Source organism: Panthera pardus, unplaced genomic scaffold, assembly GCF_024362965.1.
Source record: "Panthera pardus isolate Hobbes unplaced genomic scaffold, ASM2436296v1 HiC_scaffold_229, whole genome shotgun sequence".
NCBI lineage: Eukaryota > Metazoa > Chordata > Mammalia > Carnivora > Felidae > Panthera > Panthera pardus.
The window spans coordinates 18,358-45,805 of record NW_026526798.1 but is presented as its reverse complement, the minus strand read 5'-3'; the positions used below and the strand labels follow the sequence as shown (position 1 = coordinate 45,805).

General features: G+C 48.1%; 1 long non-coding RNA gene and 2 gene segments (V, D, J or C); all 3 read right to left on the bottom strand.

Moving 5' to 3' along the window:
* Positions 1–785: 785 nt before the first annotated feature.
* LOC128772665 (uncharacterized) lies at positions 786–1,077 on the bottom strand. Its single transcript, XR_008416815.1, has 2 exons — positions 998–1,077; positions 786–884 (listed from the first exon to the last, which is right to left on the bottom strand). It is a non-coding gene; the product is annotated as an uncharacterized LOC128772665 (long non-coding RNA).
* A 6,535-nt stretch (positions 1,078–7,612) lies between these two features.
* Positions 7,613–8,229, bottom strand: LOC109261599 (immunoglobulin lambda variable 1-40-like). The segment is given in 2 exon segments: positions 7,613–8,013; positions 8,125–8,229. Coding segments are annotated over 2 exon segments (444 nt in total).
* A 10,807-nt stretch (positions 8,230–19,036) lies between these two features.
* LOC109261453 (immunoglobulin lambda variable 5-37-like) lies at positions 19,037–19,677 on the bottom strand. The segment is given in 2 exon segments: positions 19,037–19,425; positions 19,547–19,677. Coding segments are annotated over 2 exon segments (420 nt in total).
* Positions 19,678–27,448: the final 7,771 nt, after the last annotated feature.

The following is a 27,448-nucleotide window of genomic DNA, read 5'->3' as shown; positions in this document are numbered from 1 at the left end:
CTACACGTATAGAACTCACTCCCACAACCAGGGAATTAAATAATGGGGTGGTGGAGGGGAGGACATTTCTACAAGGTGAACAGGCTAATGTGACCTAAACACCATTATCATTCAATATCCTTCTGCAAGTAAGTATTAACAAAGTGAATAACAAATAGCAAGTGGATACCAAAAATCACTGGTTGGATCTCAGCACGGATGGGAACGGACAGGGACTCATTTCAAAACACCCAAATGTACGAATCAGCCATAGATACTCTGGATTTTGTGACCCTGTTTCTGCCCTAACGTGACATGGTCACTGTCCTCAGGGTGGCCTGTTTCTGGCACCCAGGAATTTGCGCTCAGTTTGAGAAAATCAGAAAATATCTTGCTCCCCAGGACAGGCTTCAAGGAGAAATTTAAGAGGATGTGGAAAGATTTGTAGACAAATTCTTTGAGGCGGGTGACAGACCTCAGCTGATATCAAACAAAGAAACAGCCGATGGGGCCAAAATGTCATGGCTACACAGCAAGTCCCATTTCTGTGGGGACAGCAGGTTTTTGTCTCACTTGCCCACGGGCCTGGAGCTCTGTGTGAGCTCTTAGACTATCATCCCATGCTGAGCAGTAATAATCAGCCTCGTCCTCAGCTTGGAGCCTGGTGATGGTCAGGGTGCCTGTGCTGCCAGACTTGGAGCCAGAGAATCGTTCAGGAACCCCCGAGGGTCTGCTATCATCCCAAAGGATTATGGTTTTGGGGGTTTTGCCTAGGAGTTTTTGGTACCAGCTCACAAAATTGCTACTGATGTGGGAGCTGCTTCCAGTGCAGGAGATGGTGACCCTCTGGCCCAAGGAGCCTGACACCGAGGATGGCTGAGTCAGTACAGACTGGGCCCAGGACCCTGGAAAATGGAGAGACACAGACAGGGTGAAGCAGGGGTCTGGACACAAGAGGGTGGAAGCAGGGCCCACGTGTCCTCCCAGAGCCTCTTTGCCTGTCCCCACATCCAATCACCTGTGCAGTGAGTGAAGAGGGTGAAAAGGACAGGAGATCAGGACATGGTGGAGACCATCACCAGTCCTGTCTGCTGTGCCCCACAGCTGAGCAGACTTCCCCTAATCTCTCCCTTTTTTATCCACTGAGAGAGGGAGGGCCTGTCCATGCAAATGATTCCCCAGCTCTCTGAGCCCTCACTGGACCCGAGTCAGGTGCCTCTGCCCGTGGATGTCAGGGGGTGGGCAGAGGAATGGCTGTGTGGGGCCAGACTGTGCAGAAGTCACAGTTATGAGTCTCGAGCAGAAGGCACAGGCAGTGCAAGTGACAGGTCTCAGTTCTCATCACCCCTGAACCCTCAGAAATGGGCCCTGTGACCCCCCTTGTGTCCAGACTCAGAAACATCATTGTGCAAAATGGTAACCAGAGCCCATAAAAGGAGCTCCTGTCCCCCATTGCTTTGTCCACTGCCCCTTTCCTAGGGCCAGGCCAGGTATCCTTCTGGGTAGCCTCCCATATCCTCAAACCAGACTTTCTGCTCTCCTCAGACTCCTCCGGAAAAGCCAGGCCATGTTTCCCTGTATGTTTCATGGGTCAGGACTGAGGTGGTATTTCTACAAAATGCCACTTAGATCAGAATCATGTCCGGAGCTGTGATGAGTACCAAAGGACACGTGGCCCCTTCTGTGTAGGATTCTGTGTTCTTTCCTATTATGTGCTTCCTCCCTGGTTTCCAGATCTCTCCTGCTCTGAGGTTCCCACAGGCTGAACAGAAGCTCTCCTTCTGTCCTCAGTGCTGTGGGAAGGAACAACTGTGTGTATTCCTAGGGGCACTGTCCACTAAAAATCTTTGCCATCTGTCACTATGTCTGCTTATTTGAAACAACAGTTCTCCACACAATGTGGTTAGTGATTCCCTCCCAGGATCTGTCCCCCCAGCACACAGACACAAGTCTGCAGGGGTCCTGTGTGTGGCACTGAACCCAGAGCCCAAGGACAAAACCTGCAGGAAGTTCCAAGAGGGAAGGAGTGACCACAGCAGGTGCTCTGACAGGGATCAAATGACACAGTTTATGTATTAGTCACCACTTAGCCAAGTGTGTACTTTAGAAATGGACAGAAAACATGAACAGACACTTCTCTAACGAAGACATCCAGATGGCCAACAGGCACATGGAAAGATGCTCAACGTCGTTCCTCATCAGGGAAATACACATCAAAACCACACTGAGATACCACCTCACACCAGTCAGAGTGGCTGAAATGAACCAATCAGGAGACTATAGATGCTGGAGAGGATGTGGAGACATGGGAACCGTCTTTCACTGAGGGTTGCAAACTGGTGCAGCCACTCTGGAAAACAGTGTGGAGGTTCCTCAAAAAATTAAAAATAGATCTACCTATGACCCAGCAATAGCACTGCTAAGAATTTACCAAAGGGATACAGGAGTGCTGAGGCATAGGGGCACTTGTACCCCAATGTTTATAGCAGCGATTTCAACAATGGCCAAATTACGGAAAGAGCCTAAATATCCACCAAGTACTGAATGGATAAGAAGATGTGGTTTAAGTATACAATGGAATATTACTTGGCAATGAGAAAGAAAGAAATCTGGCCATTTGCAGCAATGTGGATGGAACTGGAGGGTATTAGGCAAAGTGAAATAGGTCAGTCAGAGAAAGACTGATATCATATGTTTTCACTCTTATGTGGATCCTGAGAAACTTAACAGAAGACCATGAGGGAGGAGAAGAAAAAAAAAGTTTGAGGGAGAGAACTCGAGGGAGAGAGCCAAACCATAAGAGACTCTGAAACACTGAGAATATACTGAGGGTTGATGGGGGGGGGGGGGTGGGAGGAAGGGGAGGGTGGGTGATGGGTATTGAGAAGGGCACCTGCTGGGATGAGCACTGGGTGTTGTATGGAAACCAATTTGACAGTAAATTTCATATTGAAAAAAATACAACAAAATAATTTTAAAAAATAAATGGGTGTATGCTTTTGTGTAAAAAAATTCTCTCAGTGACATGATTGAAACTCAATGACAATGTTCTTATGAATATGCAGATACAATCACTAGGATACTTTTCACAGATCTGTATTTACTACAGAGAAAAATAGATAGAAATTGTGGGAACAATGTAGAAGGGATGCATTCTCTTGGAGGTTGAATAGGAGTCGATAAAGTTTTTCAAAAATCATGTTTTCTTTGTCATTAGTATAGCATGGTGGAATTTTTCTGCAGGTAGGAGAGCCCAACATGATGTCCAGTGAAATCCCATGAGGGACCTATTTCTATGAATTCCAGAACCATCTCTGTGATGCAATTACCAAGCACTGAGGGAGCTTCCAGGAAAAGCGATTTGGGGTCAGACTTGTCTCTGGGGTGAACACAGCTCTACCTCTGTTCTTTGTGTCCAGCATATTCAGGATAGAAAAAAAGCTCATTCAGAAATCCATGAGTAGAGGAATGAATTTTTATTATCTGAGGCCAAGTGGGCTGAAAACTTTCTGTCAAAGATTCCATATGTGACTGATGGAGAGATGGCGATAAGGGGAACTGTGTCCCTGAGGTCACTGTCACTGTGGCCCTTGGTTGGGACAGAAGAATTTTCAGCAGAGATCCAGATTGGTGCAGGTGTCGCTGGAAAGACTGAAGCAGTGACCCCCACATGTCCTCATGTACCTTGAGCTCCGTGGGAGCATCAATGAAGCTGCTGTTCCAGAATCAATGAACTGATCAGCCTTGGGGGCTGGCTGGATCACAGAGAGTGTCGGGGACTGAGCTACCCATGGAACAGAGAGTCTCCTTGGGATTCCCGAGAATCAACCTTGTCCCAGGAGAGGAGGTGTTCAGAGCATGTGCTTGTTGCCCTTGTGACAGGACCCCAGTCACACTGGATGTTGCTGGTGTTTCTGATGATGGGGATTCTGCCTCCTGGGATTCTGACCCTGGTGGTACTGTTTGAGTACATGTTGACTATGATTTCTGGAGAGAAAGAGAAGCTGGGAAACTGAAGCATCTAGGACACTATACATTCAGAGGAGAGATGTGTGTGTGTGTGTGTGTGTGTGTGTGTGTGTGTGTGTGCATCTGTGTGTGTGTCTGTGTGTGTGTAAGACAGACAGAGAAAGAGAGAGAGAGGAGAGAGAGAGAGAATATGCTCCATGTATCCTCAGGAAGTCTTTCCTTCAGAGGCCAACTACGTAGACAAGTGTACCCCTGTCCCTCTAATGTCCTCTCTCCACTCCCTGAGTGTTGTTCTCCATGCAAATCCATCGCTGGGGCTGGCTCTCTAAAGAGCCTCCTGTGTTCTGGAGCTTGGAGCTAAAGAAGGCTAGTGTCTTGAAGGTCACTTCCCTTGCACAAGGATGGAATGTACACAAGGAAGAGGAATTTGGTGCAGATTAGTTCTGATAGGAATTCCATTGAATCATGAATTTGGATTGGATCTTGGGGATGGGTCTTCAGTCCATTTTCACCCCAACAGATACATATCCCACATTTGTGGGTTCAGGTCTCAGGAAGCACAAGACAGGAGTGACAACACAGTCCCTTCCTCCTGCCCTTCACAGCACAGCCACACCCCACTATGCCCCCAAGGTCCCCGGATGCCTCCTTGGAGGTGACCATGAAAGAGTGCCTTTTTTATTTTGGAAAAAGGCTAATACGTGAGACCTCAATGATTGGAACAAAATTGTGTGGCTGCGTTAGTCTCCTGATGGCCTCGGAAACAAATATTCTCAAAAACAGGAAAATTTGTCATGTCTGGAACTATGTAGCCCATCCTTCCTTTGTTGGCTAGGTCAACAGTTACCTTTTGTGGAACCTCAGTAAGTTTGAAGGGGGAAAAGTCATTGTACTAATGGCTTTTGTGGGCAAATACTCAAAGGCTGAATGAACCTTCATTTGTCACAAACACAATAATGTTGTTGTCAAATTACAGAGATTTACTGAGGCTGGTGGGCATGGAAACTATAAGCAGAGATGAGAGCGAAAATCAGATGATGAGGGGATTTCCTGCCAGTCCAATATCTGTGACTTCTCCTCCCTAGAGATGAACCCTAGAGAGAGGAAATTACTGTAAGATTTTACTTCTCTCTGAAATCCTAACATAGAGATGGGGTTGAGACCTGAAGAGCCATGCGGAGAGACTGAAGGCCTGAGGGAGGCAGGAGCAGAAGGGAGAAGAGGAGCCTGTGTCGGGAGGGGGAGGGGATGAGGTGAGCCTGAAGACGTTGTGACTCACTTTTTGTCAGATGGGTGAAAGAGAAAATTGTGTCTATGACCAAGGTGCTTATTAACATATCGAGTATAGATGTGTCGTCAGTAACACAAGAGTCACAGTTTCTGGCCTGAGATTTGTGGATGAACATGACTGTCTAGTTCACCTTGTCCAGTTGAGACAATCAAACTGTGTGATCTTAGAAACTATATAAGAGTCCCTGCGCCCTGGATCCTGACACAGTTTCTGAAATTCTTGTCATTTCCTAAGTGACAAGAGCATTAGAAGCATCTTAGTTCTAATGACATGACTCTGGGTGGGCTTCTGGATGGCTCCTGGATGGGGCTGGTCCCCAGAAAGACCAAGCCTTGATCAGAGCCTGCAATTATTCACCCCCTCATACTTGAGACAGGGAGGGAAGACTGACAGTGCAGTTAATGTCCAATCACGTCTACCCAATTTCTCAATAAAATCCCAAAGTAAAGTGTTTGAAGAGTGTCCGGTTTGGTGAACACATCCACTCCCAGAACAGAGGCACCTCAACTCCACAGGGACTGAAGCTCTGGTGTTCGAGACGCTCCCAGACCTAGCACTAGGTGTCTCTTCATTACTTGTTCACCTGTCCCCTTCATATCTTTAATGAGCTGACAAAAGGAGTCAGTGTCTCCCTGAGTTCTGTGAGTTGATCTGGCACCTTAATGGACCTGAGGAGGGAGTCGTGGAAACCTTCGACGTGTAGCCACGTTGGACAGAGGGTACAGGCCATCTACTAGTTGTTGTTGGCATCAAAATGGGGAGCAGCCTCCGGGTGCTGAGCCCTTCACCTGTGGATCTGACACTATCTCCCCGCAGATAAACTAAGCGTTAAATTCAGTTAAACTGTAGGACACTCACTGTGTATCCCAAAGAATTTCTAGATGTGGGAAAACAGATACAAAACATATAATTGATGAACATGAGTGTGTGAAGTGAATATTCTGCGAGTAGTAAAGGAGATATGACTAGAGGGAGAGCCAGAGATTTTGGTCGTAAAATAATTGTTCTTGCTAAGTTTCTCCAGACCCAGGGGCATGTGCAGTTGGGCTCCATTCCCTGATTCGTGTGGGCTCCTGGGACACGTGTGCTGTCTCAGGCAAGAGCATCATCTGTGTGTCAGTCCTTCCTCCTCAAGGACAGCTCTCACCATAGAGGTGTCTCCCCCACAGGAGCCTCACAGAAGCTTCCCAATAACAGAGGCTCAGACACAAGGTCTGTGGACCCAGGGGTTTTTGACTCACTTTCTCCATATCTGAGTCACTGTGAGTAGCCAAAGCTTCTCCCACTGCCATGAGCTGTAGCACAGGAAGAGTCAGCCTCGTCCTCAGGCTACGGCCCAGAGAGGAGCAGAAGCCCTGCATTGGCCGAGGCATCTTTGGACCCAGAGAAGCGGCTGGAAACCCCAGGGCCCTGGTGCTTATCTGAGTCTGAGTAGAATCTCAGTAGATACGTGGGAAAGGTCCCTAGTTTCTGCTGGTACCAGTATATATGGTAGCCGCCAACACTGTAGCCACTGCTCAGGGTGCAGGTGAGTCTGGCTGTTGTTCCCAGAGATGCAGAGAGGGAGGGTGGCTGAGTGAGCACAGGCTGGGACAGGGAACCGGCAAACACGGACACCCTTTGCGGATTCGGCTAGAAATGGAAACCAAAATTCAGGATTCTGAGCAGAGGGAGGGTGTTGTGGGGAGCACCCTGTGTCCATATGGCTTGTCCCTACCTGTGCAGTGAAGGAGGAGTAGGAGGAGGAGCAGCGCCCAGGCCAAGGTGACAGAACCCTGGTCCCCACACTGGGCTGGGCCGCCCCAGGCCTCCTTTCTCCTCCACCCTCTGCCGCAGGAGGGGCTGTGCATGCAAATGAGGTCCATCCAGTGACTGCCCAGCCCCTCCCTGAGCCCTGGTGCTGGAGCTCAGCTCACACCACACACTGGGGAGGATGGGGGTGGAACTCCTGCCCGGGGAGCCCTGGGAGGTAGCACCTGCTGCGACATGGAGCAGCATGGAGCTAGACATGGAGCTAAGGAGGGAATCAGGATCCACAATGCATCCAACTATCATAATAGATGAGGATTTAGGGGCAATTAGTGGGAGCTTTTGTTACCAGGACACATAGCGGACATTCCCGATGTGTCCTGACTCAGACAGAGCTGGATTTGTGTTCCTGTTTCTGCTGTGACCTGTCATGGACCCTGTCCTCAGGGCAGCCTGCCCCTGGCACCCAGGAATTTGTGCTCAGTTTGAGAAAATCACACAGTATATTGATCCGAAAGACAGGCTTCAGGGAGGAATTGCAAAGAATGTGGAAAGACTTTGTAGACATATGGTTTGTGGAGTGTCTCAGACCCTAGTTTGTACGAAACAAACAAAGAAGCACTTGACTTGGCCAAAAGGTCAGGGCTGCACAGGAAGTCCCATTGCTGTGGGAACAGCAGATTTTTGTCTCACTTCCCCACAGGCCTGGAGCACTGTGTCAGCACCTTGAGTAATGTCAAGAGGCCGGCAGTAATAATCAGCCTCGTCCTCAGCCTGGAGCCCAGTGATGGTCAAGGAGCCTGTGTTGCCAGACTTGGAGCCAGAAAATCTGTCAGGAACACTTGAGGGTCGTCTGTTATTAGCATAGATGAGGAGTTTGGGGGCCTTTCCTGGAATCTGCTGGTACCAGTTCACACCAACAATACCAATGTTGTTGGCACTTGCAGCGCAGGAGATGGTGACCGTCTGGCCCAGGGCCCCAGACACTGAGGGCGGCTGAGTCAGCACAGACTGAGCCCAGGAACCTGGAAGGGGAGAGACAAAGAGAGCATAATGCTGGGTTCTAGAAACCAGAGGAGAATCCAAGGTCCACGTGTCCTCCCTTGACAACTTCCTCTGTTCCCTCATCTAGTCACCTGTGCAGTGGATGAGAAGGGTGAGGAGAAGAGGGGACCAGGCCATGGTGGAGGTCATCACCGACCCTGCCTTCTGTGGATCCACAGCTGAGCAGATCTCCTCTAATCCCTTCCTTCCCCTTTTCATCCTCTGAGAGAGGGAGGGCCCATCCATGCAAATCAGACCAGCAGCTCTCTGACACTTCACTGACCCTGGGTCAAGTCCCTCTGCCTGAGGATGTCAGGTGGGTTGGACGGGGAGGTGGTCTCTGGGGCCATGCCAGGAGAGGGGAGGTCACAGTTTGGAGTCCTGAGCAGAGGACACAGGCCTTGTCCAGGTGCAGGTCCCGGCTCTAATCATGGCCAACCCTCAGAAGCAGGTGACGACCACCCCCTGGTGGTCACACACAGCATATGTGACATGGTGAGCAGATCTCATCAGAGTTCCTGCCTTCCCACTGCTCTGTCCACCATCCCCTTCCTTCGGGACAGGCCAGGTGTCCCCTGTGTGGCCTCCGATCCCCTGAGGACACACTGTGCTCTCCTCTGGCTCTGCATAGTGAGTCTGTCCACAGCGCCCTTGGCTATTATTGATGGGGCAGCACTGACGTGGTGACTCTTGTACAACCACACAGATGAGGATCAGGGCCACAGAGCGATGGGTCCACATTGACACATGGCCAGTTCTGTGCAGGAGGCCGACTTCTTCCCCCTTCCTTGCTTCCTCTCTGGTCTGAGAGTTTTCCTTTCCCAGAAGCTCCCTCAGCACTGAGGACACAGGGACACCGTTTCTCCAGGTTGTGGGTAGAAGCCCACCTCCCTCGTGTGCATTCCTACAGGGTTCCACACTGAATATCTTTGTCAGCTGTCACTCTTGCCACCTCACATCACATACTGGGGACGATGGAGGTTGGCTTCACCACTGGGGAGACCCCTGTAAGGAAGCACCTATTGAGACAACATGCATGTCCTTGCTTAAGTGGGGACTCTGCCACACCAGAAGGGTCACAGCTGCTGAGTCTCCCTCAGGAAGTACAGGCCCAGTCCCCAGTCCCAGGTTCCTTTTTGTGTATGGTCCTCACTGAGCCCCTGTGTAGGGACACCATGGCAGTCCCACAGCGCCCCCTCCTGGCTGAAGGGCACACACCCCACTGTGTTTTCACAGCCCTGAGAGCCCAGCGGGTTTCCTCACTTCTGTTTATTCACACATCATTGAGCTGCCTCTTGGATAATGTGACCCTATAGTGCTGCCCATGTTCAATGTAGCATTTTTCAGTCTCCAAAGAAGCCCTAGTCCATAGGATGTGGAGGCATTTACCTCAATTAAATGGTAAATTGCCAGTTCATTGCAGAAGATATTCCAGACCTCATGTCCCTCCTCTGGCCTACAATTGAGAATATGTCTATCTCGTGAATATTTGAAAACTCCTGTGCTTTACAGCAATGGATTCCAACTACTTTCCAATAAATTGAGTATTATGTTAATCTTCTATATTTTTAGGTAATTTCCTTGGCTTACTACCTTAAGAAGAAAAGGAAATACAATGCATTTATATTTGATGAAGTTGTATTTAACAAGTGTCATTTTTTGTTTTTCTTTTATTGTTTTTTCATGGGTTATCCTGACAGTGTCTTGCCTAAACTTTTTTATAGAAACCCTAGATCCTGAATATTTTCTCCTTTTATTTTACAGCTTTAGGTTTATAGTTTTTTTCTATAATCCTTTTAGTAATTTTTAATACATATAAAGTGAGTTTTAAGTATGATTCATTTCTCGCTCAGGATATCCAACTGTTTTGTGGCCATTTGTCCAAAAGTCCATCCTTTCTCCTCTGAAAGGCTTCTCCAACTTTGTAAAAGAAAAAAATTGTTTATCCTTCATTCTGTGGGTCCGTTTCTGGGTTTTATGTTCTGTTATCTTGGCCAATGTGTCTATCCTCTATCCATACCACCCTGACTTGCTAGGATAAGAACTCAAGCACACTTTTATCCAATTTGGGAAGAACTGGCATATTTACTATAATGAGTCTTCTAATCCATGAACGGAACTTATCTTTCCTTGTTTTAGATCCACTTTGATTACATTTACCAGCATTGTCCAGATTTCAGCACCTGTGGCCTGTACTTGTTTTGTGAAATATGCCCCTAAATAGTTCATCGAGTGGTTTTAAGTTTTTTTTTAATTATTTTCACCTGTTTATTGCTAGTATGGATACATCTATATGATCTTTCTATATTGATCTTTATTCTAAAATGTTTCCAAAATTATTTATGACTCTTTGAATTTATATATTTGCATACCTAATTGTAGGTTCCTTTGTAGTTTTCCTGTAGGTCATTCTCTCACCTGAAATGGGACAATTGTCTCTTGTTCTTCTTCATCTGAATGCCTCTCATTGTTTGTCTTGCCTTATGGTTCTGACAGACACATCCAGTCCTATGTGGAACAGCAGTGTTGAGATAGGACATGGTGGCCTTGCTCCCTACCCGAGGTGGGAAAGCTTTCAGTGCTTCATCTCTGTGTGTGTTCACCGAAAGGAAGGTGTTTCATAGTTTTCTTTACCAAACTGAAGATGTACTCTTCTATATTGTGTTCTCTGAAAACTTTTATCACTCTCATTCATATACTCATTCATTCTTTTCCATGAGCACAAATAGGTCTTGAGCTGTGCAGGAAGTAGAAGAGAATCATCCTACCTGAGAGAGTGAGGGAGACTCTTTCATCGGTCTTTCTTTTTTAATTTTTTAAAAGTTTATACATATTTGAGAGACAGAGAGACGGAACACAAGTGGGGGAAGGGCAGAGAGAGAGGGAGACAGAATGGGACGCAGGCTGGAGGCTCTGAGTTGTCACCAGAGAGCCCGACATGGCACTTGAACTCAGTAGCCATGAGATCATGACCTGAACCGAAGTCAGATATTTAACTGATGGAGCCACCCAGGGGCCCCTCAGCTGTCATTTAATACTTTGGCTATTATCACAACTGATTTCTTTCTACTTCTACTCTGGTGTCAAGGAGACAAGGCAGGAGGCCTGGTGAGACAGATACCACTCCCTCTTGTCCAATATGAGGGTGGGCGAGAGGATACTTAAGACATGGAAGAAATGGCATTTTCTCTCTCCCTTTTCCTGCTGGTTTCTTCACTTCCTTAGACTCCCTATCCCTCCTCACTTTCTTAAAATCCTGGGTGATCATTAGCATGATCACAATCCATCCCACATACCCCTCGAGGTTTAGTCCCACCCGCCTCACTGACCACCCACCCCCTCAAATCCACATACTGCTCCCTCTCCAGCTGAGTCCCCCAGCTGACTGGCTGCAGGGGCACATGGCCGTGATGACTGTTCCCACTGAGAATGTATGAGACTCTCTTTAGGGCCTCCCAAGTCAGACACCCTGTGATCCTTCATTTCTCACATTCCTCGCTGTAGTCCATTGTTAGGGCTGTCCCTATCTACAGTGCACAGTCAGACTTCTTCAATCTCCTTGAATTGAGAAAGTATTTTCCACCCAGACTCCACACTGGAAAATAGAAGCTAGAATGTAAGTTTCATGGCGTCACCCACTAATTGTTAACAGGCTTATGTTTTGTTTTCTTTTTGACGACAAAAGAAGATGTTCACTGTGGGGGATGAGCTTAGGAGTCCCCCGGGCCTACACCAAGGGGCTAATACGACATAAAGAAATATAAAGCCATAGGATGCTCACAACTGAATTTGGGCAAACCAGACTGGCACCCCAAGACTAGGCGGATGTACAGGCACCCAGATAGAAAGGGGTGCAGAGCCCCCACAATAGAGAGGGAAGGGAAAAGGCCTAAAATAAGAACAGGCACAAAGGCTCCCCATACAAAGGTATATGAGGTAAGCAAGATTAAGCATTCAGGGCAAGCACTCTCCAACTTAGTACTATAGCAGAAAAGCTGCTTTCACTGGAGGAAAGGACCAAGTTAGGTAAAGAGGTAAATTGAGCTACAGACCGCTGCACTGCAGGCAAAGCAGCCCAGAGCAGAGATGGTTAACTAAAGAAAAGGTGCCTTGTTAACCCTGAGGTTGTTCCCCCTGTCTGCCTTAGCCCTTAGGCAGGCTCAGATAAACAGACAGGGTGCCATTAACAACCATGGTAACAACCATCTGCCCATCTGCCCCGTGCCAGGATTTTGTTGTCTATTGGCCCAAACCCCAAACACTGTATATCTTCAAAAACCCTTTTTGTTCACATCCGCAAGTCAATGCTCACAATTTCCTTGTCTCTTTGTGCACACCCATCAAATCTGTAAGCCTTCTGATCTTAATAAATACAGAGCAAGGACCCTTATTTGGGGCTCTTGTCTTTTCCTGCTCATTAGCCATCTCTCGCTTTTCATCCAGTGTCCCCCTCTCTTGCTAGACAAGAGAGAACGCTAGACTTAGAGTCTTCGACAGTTCACTACTTCAAATATGCTTTCACATTCTTCGGGACAGTTTACAGTTCCCTTCATATATAGATTTCACACATCTCAATGTAACAGCTCTCCCTCTGGTCTCTCGGGGGAAGTTGTTTCAAGGACAGACACTCTTTGTGCGCTGACCTAAGACCCTTGATCTGCAACAGAACTACCCTACTTTCTTGCGATTTGCAGGCCACTCTCCCTGAGGAAGGAGTGAAGGACTGACCTTTCCCAGAGGCGAAGGCCTGACCGCATTTGGAGCAGCTGCCAATGATGCCAACAGATCTGGCACTGCCAGGCTCATGTCCACATAGAACTAGCCACGTTCTATGTGAACACTTGCTTCTCCCCCATGGAGAGCCGCCACGATTCCCTGCACCTTCCCGTACGAAAGTATAGGACTTCTCCTAGACAGAGAACATGATCTTTGAGACATTTGTCCACATCTCCCCAGGTTGCTGGCTTCCTGAGGAAGCACCCATTCCTTTCCCATCATCCCTTGTCTCTCAAGTATTGACTGAATTTCTAGTGGCAAACAGCAGAGCCTGAATTCGGAACCAGCTCTCTGTTCAATAATATTAGCATCTTGACATTGTTCGCAATATGATAAGAATCCTTTTCGTTATTTTTAGAATGTAACAAGGTCTCGTTATTACTGAAATTATTATTGAAATAATTAATACAAACTTTATTTTATACATTCTCATGAGTTTACTGAATTATCTTATTAGGGCCATATTTTTTTAATGTTTATTTATTTTTGAGAGAGAGAGCACGACAGGGCAGGGTTGAGGCAGAGAGAGATGGGATGAAGGATCCAAAGCAGGCTCCTTGCTGACAGCAGACAGGTGGACTTGGGAATTGAAATCACAAACTAGGAGATCATGACTTGAGCTGAGGTCAGACATTTAACTGACTAAACCGCCCAAGGCTGCTTGTTAGCACAGTGTTTTTAAACTAAATACCCTGAGCCATCTGAAAGCAGAACTGAAGGGGTCCCCAGGTGGGAAAAAATCTCTGTATATAAAGAGGAGACAGCTTTCCTGCCCCAAGAGCACTCATTTGAGGCCCCCAGCTATTTTCTGTGGTCTGTGCCCTGCAGGTTCTACTTGCCCAGCACCCATACTGAGCACTTTCCTGGGAGGAAAAGAAAAAAGAAATGCAACAAGGTCAGCAGTTCAGGGTTTGAGGGGACCGAAGGGGATGCCAACCTACCAGTCTCCACTAGGCCAGGAAATACCCTGAGTGCTTCAGAGACAATGACCAGAGGAAAAGTCCCAGTGCAGGAACAAAAGTAAACTTTGACCTAAAACACATGCTTGAGTTGTTTTTGCAGGATTGAAACCTTGCCTCACAGGTTAATGAGGGTAAAACAGTCACCAGCAGGACCCCCACTGACACCCCTTCTTTTCACAGGAATGTTCATCTATTTCAGAGGCAAACAGCAGACAGAGCCTGGGAGCCTAGACCAGTTTTATCTCCTGCAACAGCTCCACCAGTGCAGATGGACCAGGGAGTGTCCTCCAGGGACCTCTGCCTCTTTATAATGTTAAGTCTCTGCCCTAGGAGGAGGACAAGCTTCATTGACCTACCACATGATGGGGACACGAGCTCCTGTTCTCCATATTCCTGCACAACCTCAGGCCCACTCTTGCATAAGATGACAAAACTCCCTTTTCTGGGTATCCATCCTAACCCTGAAGAAAAGGAACCCACTCGCCTCCACTCAGGGAGTCACAGCTTTGATAATTCTTGTCCCTGATCCCCTTATCTGTGGCAAATAAAGTTTCCTTTGGGTGACAGCATCTGCTGAAGCCTCTGCCTGTACCTCACCAAGGAGTGAACTCAAAGTAGCTCCAACACTTCTAAGTAATATATTTCATCCCTTAACTTGGAAACCTGTCTTCTTCTCTCTACTCTCTACCTGTGGTTTTAGTGACATTTAAGTCTATTAATAAGAAATTTCAGAGAAATATTAAGTAGCAGTTTTCTTAAAATTATCTTTGTCTGCTCATTTTCACCCTTTATATCAAAGTAAGTTAGAAAAAAATGAAATAATTTTAAAGGTATCTGTTGTTAAGAATCCCTGGTGGCTTCGTGCCCAGGCTCACACCACAAATCATGAGCGTCAGTGGAAAGAGAAGTCAGTTCCCGAAAAGGCTGCGGGTGACAAAAGGGGAAAGCTAGCCGTGGATCTGAACCACCATCACTGGAAAAAGCCCCTGAGAGTGAAGACACAGGACAGCAAGTGGAGAGACCCAAGCCCTGACCCCAGGACGGGCATCCAGGGCGAGCAATAGTGAAACGGGAGGTCTCAGATACAGTGCTGTGGGCAGATGGGTGCGAAAGTTAAGTCAGGAGGGATGCTCTGGAAACATCTCACGAAGGAAAAAGAGGGCGGAGGTGACATGTAGAGTCTGCCGGGCATGAGGGAATGGGAAAAAGAGAAAGGCCACAGAGCCCACCTCCCCACCACAAGGAAAGGAAAAAGGTATGAGACAAAAACTTGAAATATGGACTGTAACACATAATATTATTTTTCATAATAATAAACAACACCGGCTAAATTATTGAACAAAACTGCAGTATGCAGAAATGTAGAAAATAAAAAATGACAATGGGGGACAATAGCCATCGGAAAATAAACTTTTAAAAAAGAATCTGTGATTACACACCATCATGGAAAATAATTATGTTATTTCGACAGTCTCTATTAAAATTGCAGCCATCTAGATAGATCCGCGTGTCCCCTGCACAAGATGAACCCGTCTCTAGAGGAAACGATGAAACATTCCCTGTATTTAAATATGGTGCCTGTGATGTTCCTAGGACAATGCACACGCTGATGCCACTGAAAGGTGCGCTTCCGGGGGCAGGTGGTCTGTGATTCGGCACCTGTGAAATGTGCACAACAGGAAAATCACTGCAGACAGAAAGGAATTTTTGGCTCCAAAGGGCTGATGCAGGGGGGCCATGGACTCATTGCTGGGGGGTCAGGGATTTTTTCTGCAGGTGATGGAAATGTCGTCAGTTTGATCCTGATGATGTTCGCCAAACTCAGGAAACATACTACAGACCACTGAATCATACCATTTAAATGACTGCACTTTATGCCTGTAAATTATCTTAAGAGATTTGTCTTATTTTTAGAAGAAAACAACATGAGGTGAAGCTACTGTCACTGACTCTTCATAGTTGTTCTGTGCTCAGAGAGTCAGACCCCCAGACCCTCCGGGGTGTCCTCGGTCTCCCTGTTTATTTGTCACTGGCAGTGACCATGGGAAACTGGGGCACGTTGCTGTATCATTTGCCCACAGGCTTAGAGCACTGTGTCAGTAATGAGCAGCCTGGTCCTCAGGCCGCAGGCCCGAGATGATCAGAGAGGCCCTGTTCTCGAGAACCCAGCTGGGATCCCGGAGGGCCCGGTACTTCTGAGCATCTGAGTTTTGGGGACACGGTGGGGAATCTGTGGGTACCAGCCCACATAATACGACCCAACATTGTTGCTGATTCCAGTACAGGTGAGGGTGACCTTCTAGCCCACAGACCCTGATGAAGAGGCTTCCTGTGTCAACACAGACAGTGTCCAGGACCCAGCAACACAGCAGTGGAGACACAGGTCAGTGTCAGGTTATTACTCACAGTGTGTTCCCAAAATGGGGGAAACAAGCAACTTAGGGGTCCCCCGAAAGCAATTCTTCCGCTTTCCACAGCCAGTAACCTGAGCAGAGAGCAAGGAAGGTGAGGAGGGGAGGGGTCCAGGCCAGGGTGGAGATACCCCAGGCTGTGGTCCTGAGCCCTCAAGGGAGAGACCTGCACAAAGCCTCTCTTATCCTCTCCCTTCCTGGAAGAGAGAGAGGAAGCCTTCATGCAAATCTCTCCCTCCCCTGGGACTGAATGTGGTGACAGCTGAGTGTGGGGTGGGTGGGCCTAAGGAAACTCCTCTAGGCGCAATTTGGTAGAGGGCACAAGGCAGGGCTCCAGGCCTGGGTGCTCAGCTGGGACCCCTGCCCCCACACACACCCCTCAGGAACAGGCCCACAGCGCCCCCTGCTGTCTCAGTGTCCAGCTGCACCCATGACTGGAAGGGACATCCTGGAGCTGTGAGAGAGTGACCAGGGCAGTAAGGACTTCAGTCTGCCTGGCATACTGTCCACCCCCACACAGGGCCAGATCTTCTCCTCCCTCAGGGCTTCTTCCTGTGCTGCAGGTGCCACCACACCTCAGTCCTTGCTGCAGACACAGGGCCTCCTCAGCATGAATCACCCTGGGCTCCTCCCACTACTTAGAGACTTGTGTTGTTGGGGCCAAGAGTCATCGACAGCTCGGGGATGATGTTTCCGCCCAGTGAGTCAAGATTGGAGAGCATGCACGCCCCTCAACAGCCTTTTTCGGGAGCCCTGAGGGGACAGCCCAGTCTTCTCATCTCACTTCCCATTCTGGCGGGCCAGTCCCCATTACCCTCTGCACTGACCTCGATGAGGTAGATCAATGATGGTGCATGGCTATAGATCACGTGAGTATATTCTATCTCTCTATCATCTATCAAACTTTGAATTTTCTACATTACCTATAATTGGTATGGTATCAGCCCCAAAAGAGACACATATATCAATGCTCCAGATTCAAAAGGCCAGAAATAGGGTGGCTCAGTCGGTTGGGTGTCAGACTCTTGATTTCATTTCAGGTCATGACCTCAACTTCTATAATTGAGCTCTGAGCCGATTTCTGAGCCTGCTTGGGATTCTCTCTCCCTCTCTCTCTGCTCCTTCCTCCCTCTCTCTCTCTTAAAATAAATAAATAAAGCTGAAAGTACCCAAATAATATAAATAAAAAGACCAGAAATAAGTGCAAGTTCCCCTTGACAAGCACAGAGAATGTAGACTGAAAATGAGGCCTTTCCTCAGTCTCTGGAGGAGAGCACACATGGATTTTGCAGGGAATTCAGACAAGAATAAGCATGAATCATATAGCAGATGCCTCATAGGAGTAACTCAGGTCTCACGGATGTTCCCTGACACACTTTGGGAAATAAAAGTGGAGTTTCTGGACCCCCTTCAGTGGGCACACGGATCCCCGTGCCATGGGCTGCAGCGTGCACCCACGTGGTCATTCTGGGGTAAGAAGCACAGCCTAACGAACGATCCCACCTGGGTCAGGCCACATCCGCAAAGAGCCCCATGGGAGCTGCTCTGTGCCCTCTGCTGCTTCCTGCATTGGCATGGGCTCCTGGGGCTCTGGCTTCTCTGTACACCCAGCTGACCCATTCCCTTCCTGGGTGCACAGTTACTGTTTGGGATGATAAAAAGCTTTGAGAAATGGAGAGTCGTGATGGTCACCCAACATGGCGAATATATTTCATATCTCTGAATTGCACAAGAAAGTGATGAAAAGAGTAAATTTCCTGTTGTGTGTATTTTCATAATTAAAAATTACTAGATAAAAATCCAACTTATGTTAAGGAAGTTGCACTCACACCAATCTCTTTCCCATCTTTATATGTGTTACCCTATTCTAACTCATCCTCATCACTAAAAATTGACAGGGATTTTATTATCTTTTTCCTGTAGGTTCCACACATAAATGAGATAAAAAAGCATTTGCCTTTCTGTGTAGGCCTTATTTCTCTCAGGGTCATGTCCCACAGGTTCATCCATGTTGTCACAAATGACAAGACTTTCTCCTGGAAAGGCTCAGTGGATCGACTTCCTTTATGCAACATGGTGCCCCGCAGCCCCTCTACTGCATGGATCATGGACAACCCCGATGTGGCAGGAGAGGAGAGGAGGACACAGTCCGTTCTTCTGGGCTCCAGAAACCAGCCACAAGGCTGCCCGTGGGCCCTGATGGTGTCAGCTGTAGGAACCTCACGACTGTGAAATCTCCCAAGCCGACTGAGAATTTTGCTGCAATGGTGGCACTCCCCCCTTTCCCTCACAAGCCCCACGGAGAAATTTGCTGACTTGCACACACAGGTTCTCCCAGGGGCAGTCACCCTCTCCCGACATCACAAATGAGGGGCAGGTACCCAGCCAGTGGGCCAGGCCAGCTCTGTGTCTGTGATTCCGTAGTGTCTCCACGCTGGGACACAGAGCTACTCAGTCAGCCTGAGGACAGGAGCCGGGAGGGAAGGGAGGGCCTCTGCTCTGACTCCTAGAGGAACATAGGCCATGCAGTGGAGGACTGTCTGCCTGGGGGATGGTCTGTAGACTCTGACCAGAAATCTAAGGCAAGTTGATGTACCCTTGTGAAGAAAAAAAAAGCGAAATCCACAGGCTCTAATTTTTACATGTGAATCACAAGGCGAAATTTCTGCATCATTATCACTTTTTTGTTGTCTTTGGTTTGCTTTATTATTGTTATTCTTTGTCTTTCTTTGTTTTCCTATTTTCCAGAGAGTTCACACAGGTTTGATAGGAAACTGGGAAGAAGGGCAGTCAGATCCAGTAGCTACACCCAAGTATAGTAACTGTGCATTCAATTTACATTAGACTTGAGAGACTCAGACTACAGTGGCCTAAGCAGACTGGGTATTTGTCCCACTTCCCCATGTGTCTGTATCACTGTGACTAGCACTACTGGGCCAGATTGCACAGTAATAGTCAGCCTCGTCCTCAGGCTGCAGCCCAGAGATGAGCAGAAGCCCTGCATTGGCCGAGGCATCTTTGGATCCGGAGAAGCGGCTGGGGACCCCAGGTCCCAACTGTGTACTGGAGTCTGAGTAGTAGTACAGGAGATACCGGGGAGGGCTCCCTGCCATCTGCTGGAACCAGTATATGTTATAGCTTCCAACATTGATGTCCCTGCTCAGAGTGCAGGTGAGTCTGGCTGTTGTTCCCAGAGATGCAGAGAGGGAGGCTGGCTGAGTCACGACAGGCTGGGACAGGGAACCTGCAAACACAGACACAGCAGAGGGAAGAGAAGGAACAGCGCACATGGGATTAGGGAGCTGAGCCACAGGGGTTTCACTCTGGCTGCAGGCCCACCCTGGGACACTGGGTCCTGTCCCTACCTGTGCAGTGGCAGAGGAGCACGAGGAGGACGGGGATCCAGGCCATGGTGACACACGCCCTTCCTAGACCACAGAGCCGGGGCTGGGCTGCCCTGGGCCTCTCTTATCCCCAGTCCACAGAGCTCAAAAGGAGGGGCTGCTCATGCAAATGGGACCCACCCCTGCTGCTCGCTCCTGTGCACTTAGAGGCCTGCAGCCCGCTAACAGGAAGACTGTGTGATGCACTAGTTTCCCCCTGGGTGGGCCTGGAAGAAGCAGCTGCTGGGACCACATACAGGCCCAGGTTCAGGGACTCCTCCAGGAACAGAGAGGACACACCTGCCCTGTCCCCACTGGAAACAAGGGATCCAGTCCTGGGGCTTTCTGTCCTGGAGGGCTATTCAGCAGGGAGCCCCCATCCTGCAGAAAGCCCCAGACCTTGTCACCGTGCCCCCTGCTGGTGTCTGGGTGAACCTCTCCTTTCCCAGTGCAGGCTTCCCTGGTGCCTGTGTTTCCACCACCTGAGAGTGACCCTCCAGGGAAAGAGAAAGGTCTTGCTGTACATCAGGTATCGTCCATGGATGGGGTCTGATGAGAGGGACACATGCAGTCCTAACTCAGTACAACCTGTGAACCACTATGGAGCTGAGGACAAGACACACGGAAGAGGGAATAGAAACCATCTGTCCCAATGGTACAGATCAGACGATGCATGCTGGCTCTGGGTGCTGGATGTGGACAGGAGCTCACCTAAGGGACACACACTCACACAGGAGGACATGTAATGAGGGCATGCCGGGTCCCTCCAGAGCAGGGGAGACAAGACACAGCAAACCCTGATGAGGGTGCTGCAGGTGTGGGGACAGAGCAGGGCTGGGCATGCAGCAGGGACCACTGCAAGGCCATCTTGCGACCTCACCTCCGTGTTCTGGGAGACTTGCAATCCTGTCTGTGCAAATCGTCAAGAGCACCTGCTAGACACAAGGAGAGGGAACCTGCCAGCTGAGGGATTGGGGGAGCACCAGTGCCGTCTGGTGGACACGGGATGCACAGTGACCCAGGGCCTGGAGCTGGGGCCTGGGTCCCTGCCCCTCATCCCCCCTGCTCACTGTTGCAGACTCTTCACAGTGGATTCTGATACTAACACATATGCATGGAAGTTTCACCCATGTGTTTTGTGGCCTGATAACTCATGTCTTTCTCCTGGTCCTATTCCATGTGTGGACATACAGATACTGTTTACCCATTCTAAGGGTGCGTTGATCACTTTCGAGTCTTGGCAATCATAAATAAGACAGCAACAAACATTTAGGTGCATATTCTCGTTTGCACACAAGAACCTCATTTAGAGTCAGCTGTAGGACTCTTCTTTTTGCATTATATCGTTAAGGCTTTGTTTGCCGTAGAAAACACTGCCAAGGAATCTTCCCAAGTGATGGGGCTTTTCGCACTCCCACCAGCAGTGAATGAGCGTTCCTGCTGCCCCACATCCTCGGTAGTATTGGTGCTGTCACTGTATTGAACTTTAGCCATAGTCATGGGAGGCCTCTGGTACATCATTGTTCAATTTGTAGTACCACAATGACATATGAAGTTGGAAATCACTTTGCATGTGTAATAGTCATTTTGTCTATCTTCCTTGTTAAGGGATCTGTTCAGATCTACCCATTGGGGAGGCACTGCCCAGCACCAGGGAATTCAGGAGCTCAGCAAGAGCTCTATGTCAGCAAAAAGGGAGAAAGTGAGTGTGGAGTCTGACACAGGACTCGATCCCAACACCCTGGGATCATGACCTGAGCTGAAATCAAAGAGTTGGACACTCAACCAACTGAGCCACCCAGTTGACCCTCAACAGCTTATTTTTAAGTAACGTCTGTACCTAAAGTGGGGCTTGAACTCACGAACCCAAGGTCAAGAGTTGCATGCTCTAACCACTGAGACAGCCAGGCTCTCCTCCACTGAGTCATTTGTAACTCTGAACAAGCTAGTTTTGCCTTTGAAAATATGAACACAGGACAGACAAAAATCAATCTGAAGACATAACTGAAGGAAGGGATATGGCACTCTCAGATCATCTTATTCCCAGACAACAAATAATATTTTGGAAGATCTGACAACAAAAGTCACTCCTGGAACCTCTTGACAGGGGATGCCACCAGGTCTGGAGAGTGGAGGGAGATTTTCTCTCACTTCCCTATGGATCTAAAGTACTGTGTAAGCATTGGTACTATCTTGGCATATATGACACTAAGAGTCACTTCCTTGCACACTGGATCCCAGAGATGTCAGAACATATGGATTGGTCAAAACATCTTTGGATCCAGAAAACGACAGGGCACTGGGATCTCTGGTGTGGTATTTGACCCTGCCTTGAATCGCAGGAGATACCGCCGAGGGTTCCATGGCTTCTACTGGCACCATTATGCATATTTCTTAAAACAACAATGATGTCACATCTCAGGGTGAAAATGAGTCTATTAGATTCTTCAGAGATGTGGACAAGGAGGGTGTCTGAGCCAGCACGGGCTAGCAGAAAGAACTTGCAAACACAGACACTCATGGGTGATGGGGCAGGGATGGAGGTGAAGCTGCTTGGAGGTCTGATCCAAAGGTGTGGACATAGGCTCAGAGGCTGCTTTGGGTCACCGAGGACCGTCCTTACCTGTGCAGTAAGGAGAGAACACAGGAGAAGAGGTTACACCATGGTGGTCACAGTCCTACTGAGAACCCATGGCTGGAGCTGGGCTGTCCCAGGCATTTCTTATCTCCTTCAGTGGCCTCTGGGAGATGGGGTTGTACTTAGGGTTGCATTTTCTTTCTTGATAGTATCTTTGGGTGTACAAAAATAGTAACTTTTGAGAAGCCCAATTGATGATCACCACCCCCCCCCCTTTTTTTTGGTGTTTCTTATGATATCCTACGTGAAGAATCTCTTCCCAAGCTCAAAAATCATGGGGATTTCCCTCTTGCTTTCTTCTATAATCTTTATAGTTTTAGCTCTAAAATTTAGATCTTTGATCCATTTTACATCCATTTTTGTTTATAGTATGTGGTAAGGGTCTAACTTCATACTTTTGTGTGTGGATATCTAGTTGGTCCAGCACCATTGGTTGGAGTGACCTTTTTTTCAGACTACATTCTCTGAGAACCCTTTTGAAAATCAATTGACCATAGATGAATGATTTCTTTATGGCCTCTGGGATATGTTTAATTTATCTCTATGTCTGTCCATAGGCCGGTACCACATTGGTCTTGACTGTAGCTTCGTAAGTTAGTTTTGTGACTTTTGAAATCTAAAAAAAATTTTTTTTAATGTTTATATATTTTTGAGAGAGAGACAGATGGACACAGAGTGTGAGCTGAGGAGGAGCAGAAAGAGAGGGAGACACAGAATCCGAAGCAGGCTCCAGGCTCCGAGCTTTCAGCACAGAGCCCAATGCGGGGCTCAAACCACCAGCTGTGAGAACATGACCTGAGTAGAAGTTGGACGCCCAACCAACCGAGCCACCCAGGTGCCCCAGTGAGTTTTGAAATCTAGAGTTGTCAGTCCTGAAAATGTGTTCTTCTTCAGGATTTTTTGCATGTTCTGAGTCCCTGCAATTCCACAGAAATTTTAAGATCATCTTTTCTTAGAGTGCAAAATAGACATTTGGACATTTGATAGGGATTGCATGTAATCTACCAATTGCTACGGAGAGTATAGCTTCCTAACAATTGTAGTTCTTTATTTGTTTTGCAAGGTAAATACGATAAAATAATAAAACATTCATACTAACCATGTCTTTATCTACTTTTGTCTTAGTACAGAAAAACTATAAAGATAAATATGGGCCCATTAGTAAACTTGGGTTGTTCTTTATTTAAATATTTTATTATGTTTCTAGAAATTGTGAAATGTACTCATAAAGTTGCTAATATAAAGAATACTGGCATAGCAAACAGTTCACAGTTGCTTCCTATTTAATTTTCACTAGAAAACTGAGGTATCTAGAGTTAGGAATTCTAACAAATATAATTTAGACTACTAACAATAATAAGGAAAACGACTATGTGTTCCAGGAAAGTAAGACATGTGGTTTTGGGGGGAAAAAGTATGAAGAAGGGGAATACATTTTGTGTTGAAGGAGAAGAAAAGTAATTTTGTCCTAACATTGACTTTATGGATACAATGCAGCTTCTTGGAAGTATCAGCCTGCCACCTGCTTACAGAGTTCCCAACAACTCTTCCAGTGCGTCAAGCAGGACATTTTCTGGAAGGTTCAGGAAAGTTGGGATATACTGGGACCCTGAGCACAGAGAAATTACCCACTTCTGTAGGCGTTGCAGGCTAAGTCTGATGGCAGGTTTTTGGCACCAGTTTGGCTGGACTTTTGACCTGCAGGGGCTGCTAAATGTTCACCGTAGAGCTTTCTTATAAAAGTCCCAGCAAAGCAGGTTTTAAAGAGTGTATACGGTCAACAGTTATTTTGCTGTAGTTAGGTAAATAATAATCACACCAAGTTCTTTTTGAAACCACACTTATTTTGCAAACAAATGAATGTCCATTTGGCTGTAAGGAGTAAAAACAAGGGTGGTTGTAGAGGAAAAAAATGTTTTCGATAAACACATGGGTAAATACTTGATTCTAACCCTGTTCATTAAAACCTGGACTAGAACCTGATTTCCATAGCTTCTTACAAAGTCTGGCTATTAGTCTCAAACCTAACATTTTGACTTTTGTCCCACCAACTGAGCTGGACTAACACTGCCCTTTTCCCAGGATTCGTGCAAAGTAAATCTGAACAACTTCAGAGAAAGCTGATGTAACTCCACAGCAGCTCACACAGAGGCAGTCTTCATGTTCTTCCTCTCTTTCCCCTCACCATCTTCAGCCCCTGATTCCTTCCCGTCCTGAGGCCCCTGACCTTCCCCAACCCTCCACCTCTCATCCGGAGCCCCAAACCTGACTATGGCTCAGTCCACTGCCCCTGCCAAGTCACACCTTCTTGCTCCCCTGCTAATCCTTCCTTATCTGTGCACAACTGGGATGTCATTTCTGGGCATCGGGTCTGGGGTTCCCTATCAAACTCTACAGTACTCCAGCTCTAACCTCAAAGACCTCACCCCTCCTCAAGATCCTGGGACACAACCTTCCTTTACAACACGTTTAGGTTCTGTGTCCTCTCTCTTCTCCCAGACACTGTCAACTCCCTGAACATGGGGACCCTTCCTGTCACGTCCACATGGGTTCCACATCCCTAGAGTCATTTGTGGCACACACTAGGTGTTCAGGAAGTGCTATGGATGCACATTATCTGGGCAGCACTGTATCAACACTCAGACACACCTGGACTCTTTGTTCCTGGCTCTGTCCTGACCTGTCACAGACTCTGTCCCCAGGACAGCTGGCCCCTGACACCCAGGAATTTCTCCTCGGAAGGAGAATCTCCTACAATGTATTCCTGCCGAGGACAGGCTTGGGGACCTGAAGTTAACAGAACATGGATGATTTGGTAACCAAAGTTCCTTGAAATTGTTCTCAGACTACAGTTTACACCAAAAGAAGGAAGCAGCTGACTCGGCCAAGAGGGGAGGCTGCAAGAGGACCCCCGTTGCTGGGGAAACAGCAGATTTTTGTCTCACTTCCCCAAAGGACTGGGCATTGCATAAGCAATGAGTTTCTTGTCCCACACTGAGCCGTGATCATCAGCCTCGTCGTCTGCCTGGAGCCCAGTGATGGTCAAGGAGCCTGTGTTGCCAGACCCAGAGCCAGAGAACCGGTCTGGAACCCCCACAGGCCAAGTGTGCTCATGGAGAATGGCTTTAGGGGTCATTCCTGGGAGCTGTTGGTACCAAAACACACAATAACTGGCCCCAATGTTGGCTGGGCTTCCAGTGCAGGAAATGGTGAGTGGCCCAGGGACCTAGACACTGAAGATGGCTGAATCAGCACAGACTGGGCCAAGGACCCTGGAAGAAGAAGAGACAGAGAGGATGAGGCTGGGGTCTAGAGACAAGAGGAGGAAGCAGGGCCCCTTCCCCTGTCTCTGCATCCAGTCACCTGTGCAGCGAGCAAGTAAGATGAGGAGGAGAGAGAACCAGGCCATGATGGAAGTAATCACCTTTCCTGCCCTGTGTGACCCCACAGCTGAGCAGATCTTCCCTAACCCCTCCTTCCCCTCTTCATCCTCTGAGAGAGGGAGGGCCCATCCATGCATGAGACCCCCAGCTCTCTGACCCTTCACAGGCCCCGGTTGGTCCCTCATCCTGAGGAGGTCAGGGGTGGGCAGGGCAGGGGCTGTGTGGGGCCAGGGGGTGGGGAGGTCCCAGATGGGAGCCCTGAGCAGAAGGCAAAGGCAGTGCCAGGTGGCAGATCCCAAGAGTCAATAACCCTGACCCCTCAGAACCAGGCCCTGAGTGACCCCTAGTGTCCAGTCACAGACACACCATTGTGTGACATGGTGACCAGAGCCCATCAGAGAGACAGCTCCAGCCTCCCCACTGCTCCCTTGCTCGTTCATGGGTCAAGACTTAGCTGGTATCTCTGGGATACACTCCTTTGAGATCATGATCAAGTTCAGAACAGTGACAGGTCTCCATGGACAGGTGTTCCCTTCTGTCCAGGAGGCTGGCCGTTCCTCTTATGGGATTCCTCCCTGGTTTCCGGAACTCCCCTTCCACTCGTGTTCACACAGCCCTGAGGACTTGGGGAGCACTCCTTTCCGGGTTGTGTAGAAGCCCTCGTTTGTTCCTAGAAGGGTTAAGCCCTAAAAAACTCAGTCATCTGTCACCATTTCCACCAGCTTAGAAACAGTCCTCCCCACACTGTGGGCACGGATTCCCTCCTATTATCTGTTCTGCAAGCACATAGACCCAACTCTGCAAGAGCCCTGCCAAGTGAGGCTGTGTGTGGCATTGACCTCAGAGCACAAAGGGCAAACCTGCAGGGAGTTGTAGGAGGGAAGGAGTGACAGCTGCAGGTGTTCTGACAGGGATCTCCTTGCAGACTTTATGTGTTAATCACCTATTAGACAACTGTTGCCTTAAAATGAATGTGTGTCATTTTTTCCAAAAACTCAGCTCCGAAAGAGTGATTTAAACTCAGTGACAGTTTCAATGGGAAGGTACAGGTTCAATCGCAAGTGTGTTTCCCCGGGCCCATGTTTATTGCAGACAGAATATGATTTAAAATAGTGGTTGCCAAATGCATGAAAACATAATGGAAAATACGTGACATTTAGTTCTTGGTTGAATAGGGGCTAATACCTTGCTTAAATCACTTGATTCATTTTTGTTATTATTATTATTTTAATAACAATTCTGCATATTAGGGCTGGTCTAACAGGTAAAGTAGGAAAGCCCAACATGGTGCCCTGGGAAACACCATGAGGAGCCTGTTCCATTGAACTTCACACTGATCTCGCTGGTGGAATGAACAAACACAGAGTTTGCTGCATGGAACGATAAGGGGTCAGACTCCTCTCAGGATGGGTAAAGCAATAGTCACTGTGTCTTGTGTTCACCATGTTCAGGATAGAAAAATTGCCCAGTCAGCCACCGCTGATTAGAAGAATGATTCCACTAGCTAAGGCCAATTTGACCCAGAAAATTCTTTCAAAGATCCCATATTGACGCCAGCTGAGGTGGGGATAAGGGGCACTGTGTCTCTGAGGTCACAGGCCCTGTAGCCCTGACTTGAGACAGACGTTTCAGCAGAGGCCTATCCTGGCTGGAAGCGTCACTGGAGTGTCTGGGGGTGACAGTCCAGCCCTGAGAGGATGCAGAGTGTGCCTCGGGTCCCTGTGGGCCTTGAGCTCCAAGGGAGCAACACTGAGGCTGCTGTCCCAGAATCAATGCGCTGATCAGCTTCAGGTGCTACCTGGAGCCCAGACATGGTTGGGGCTCAACCGCCCATGGGGACAGAGACTCACCCACGGATCCCTG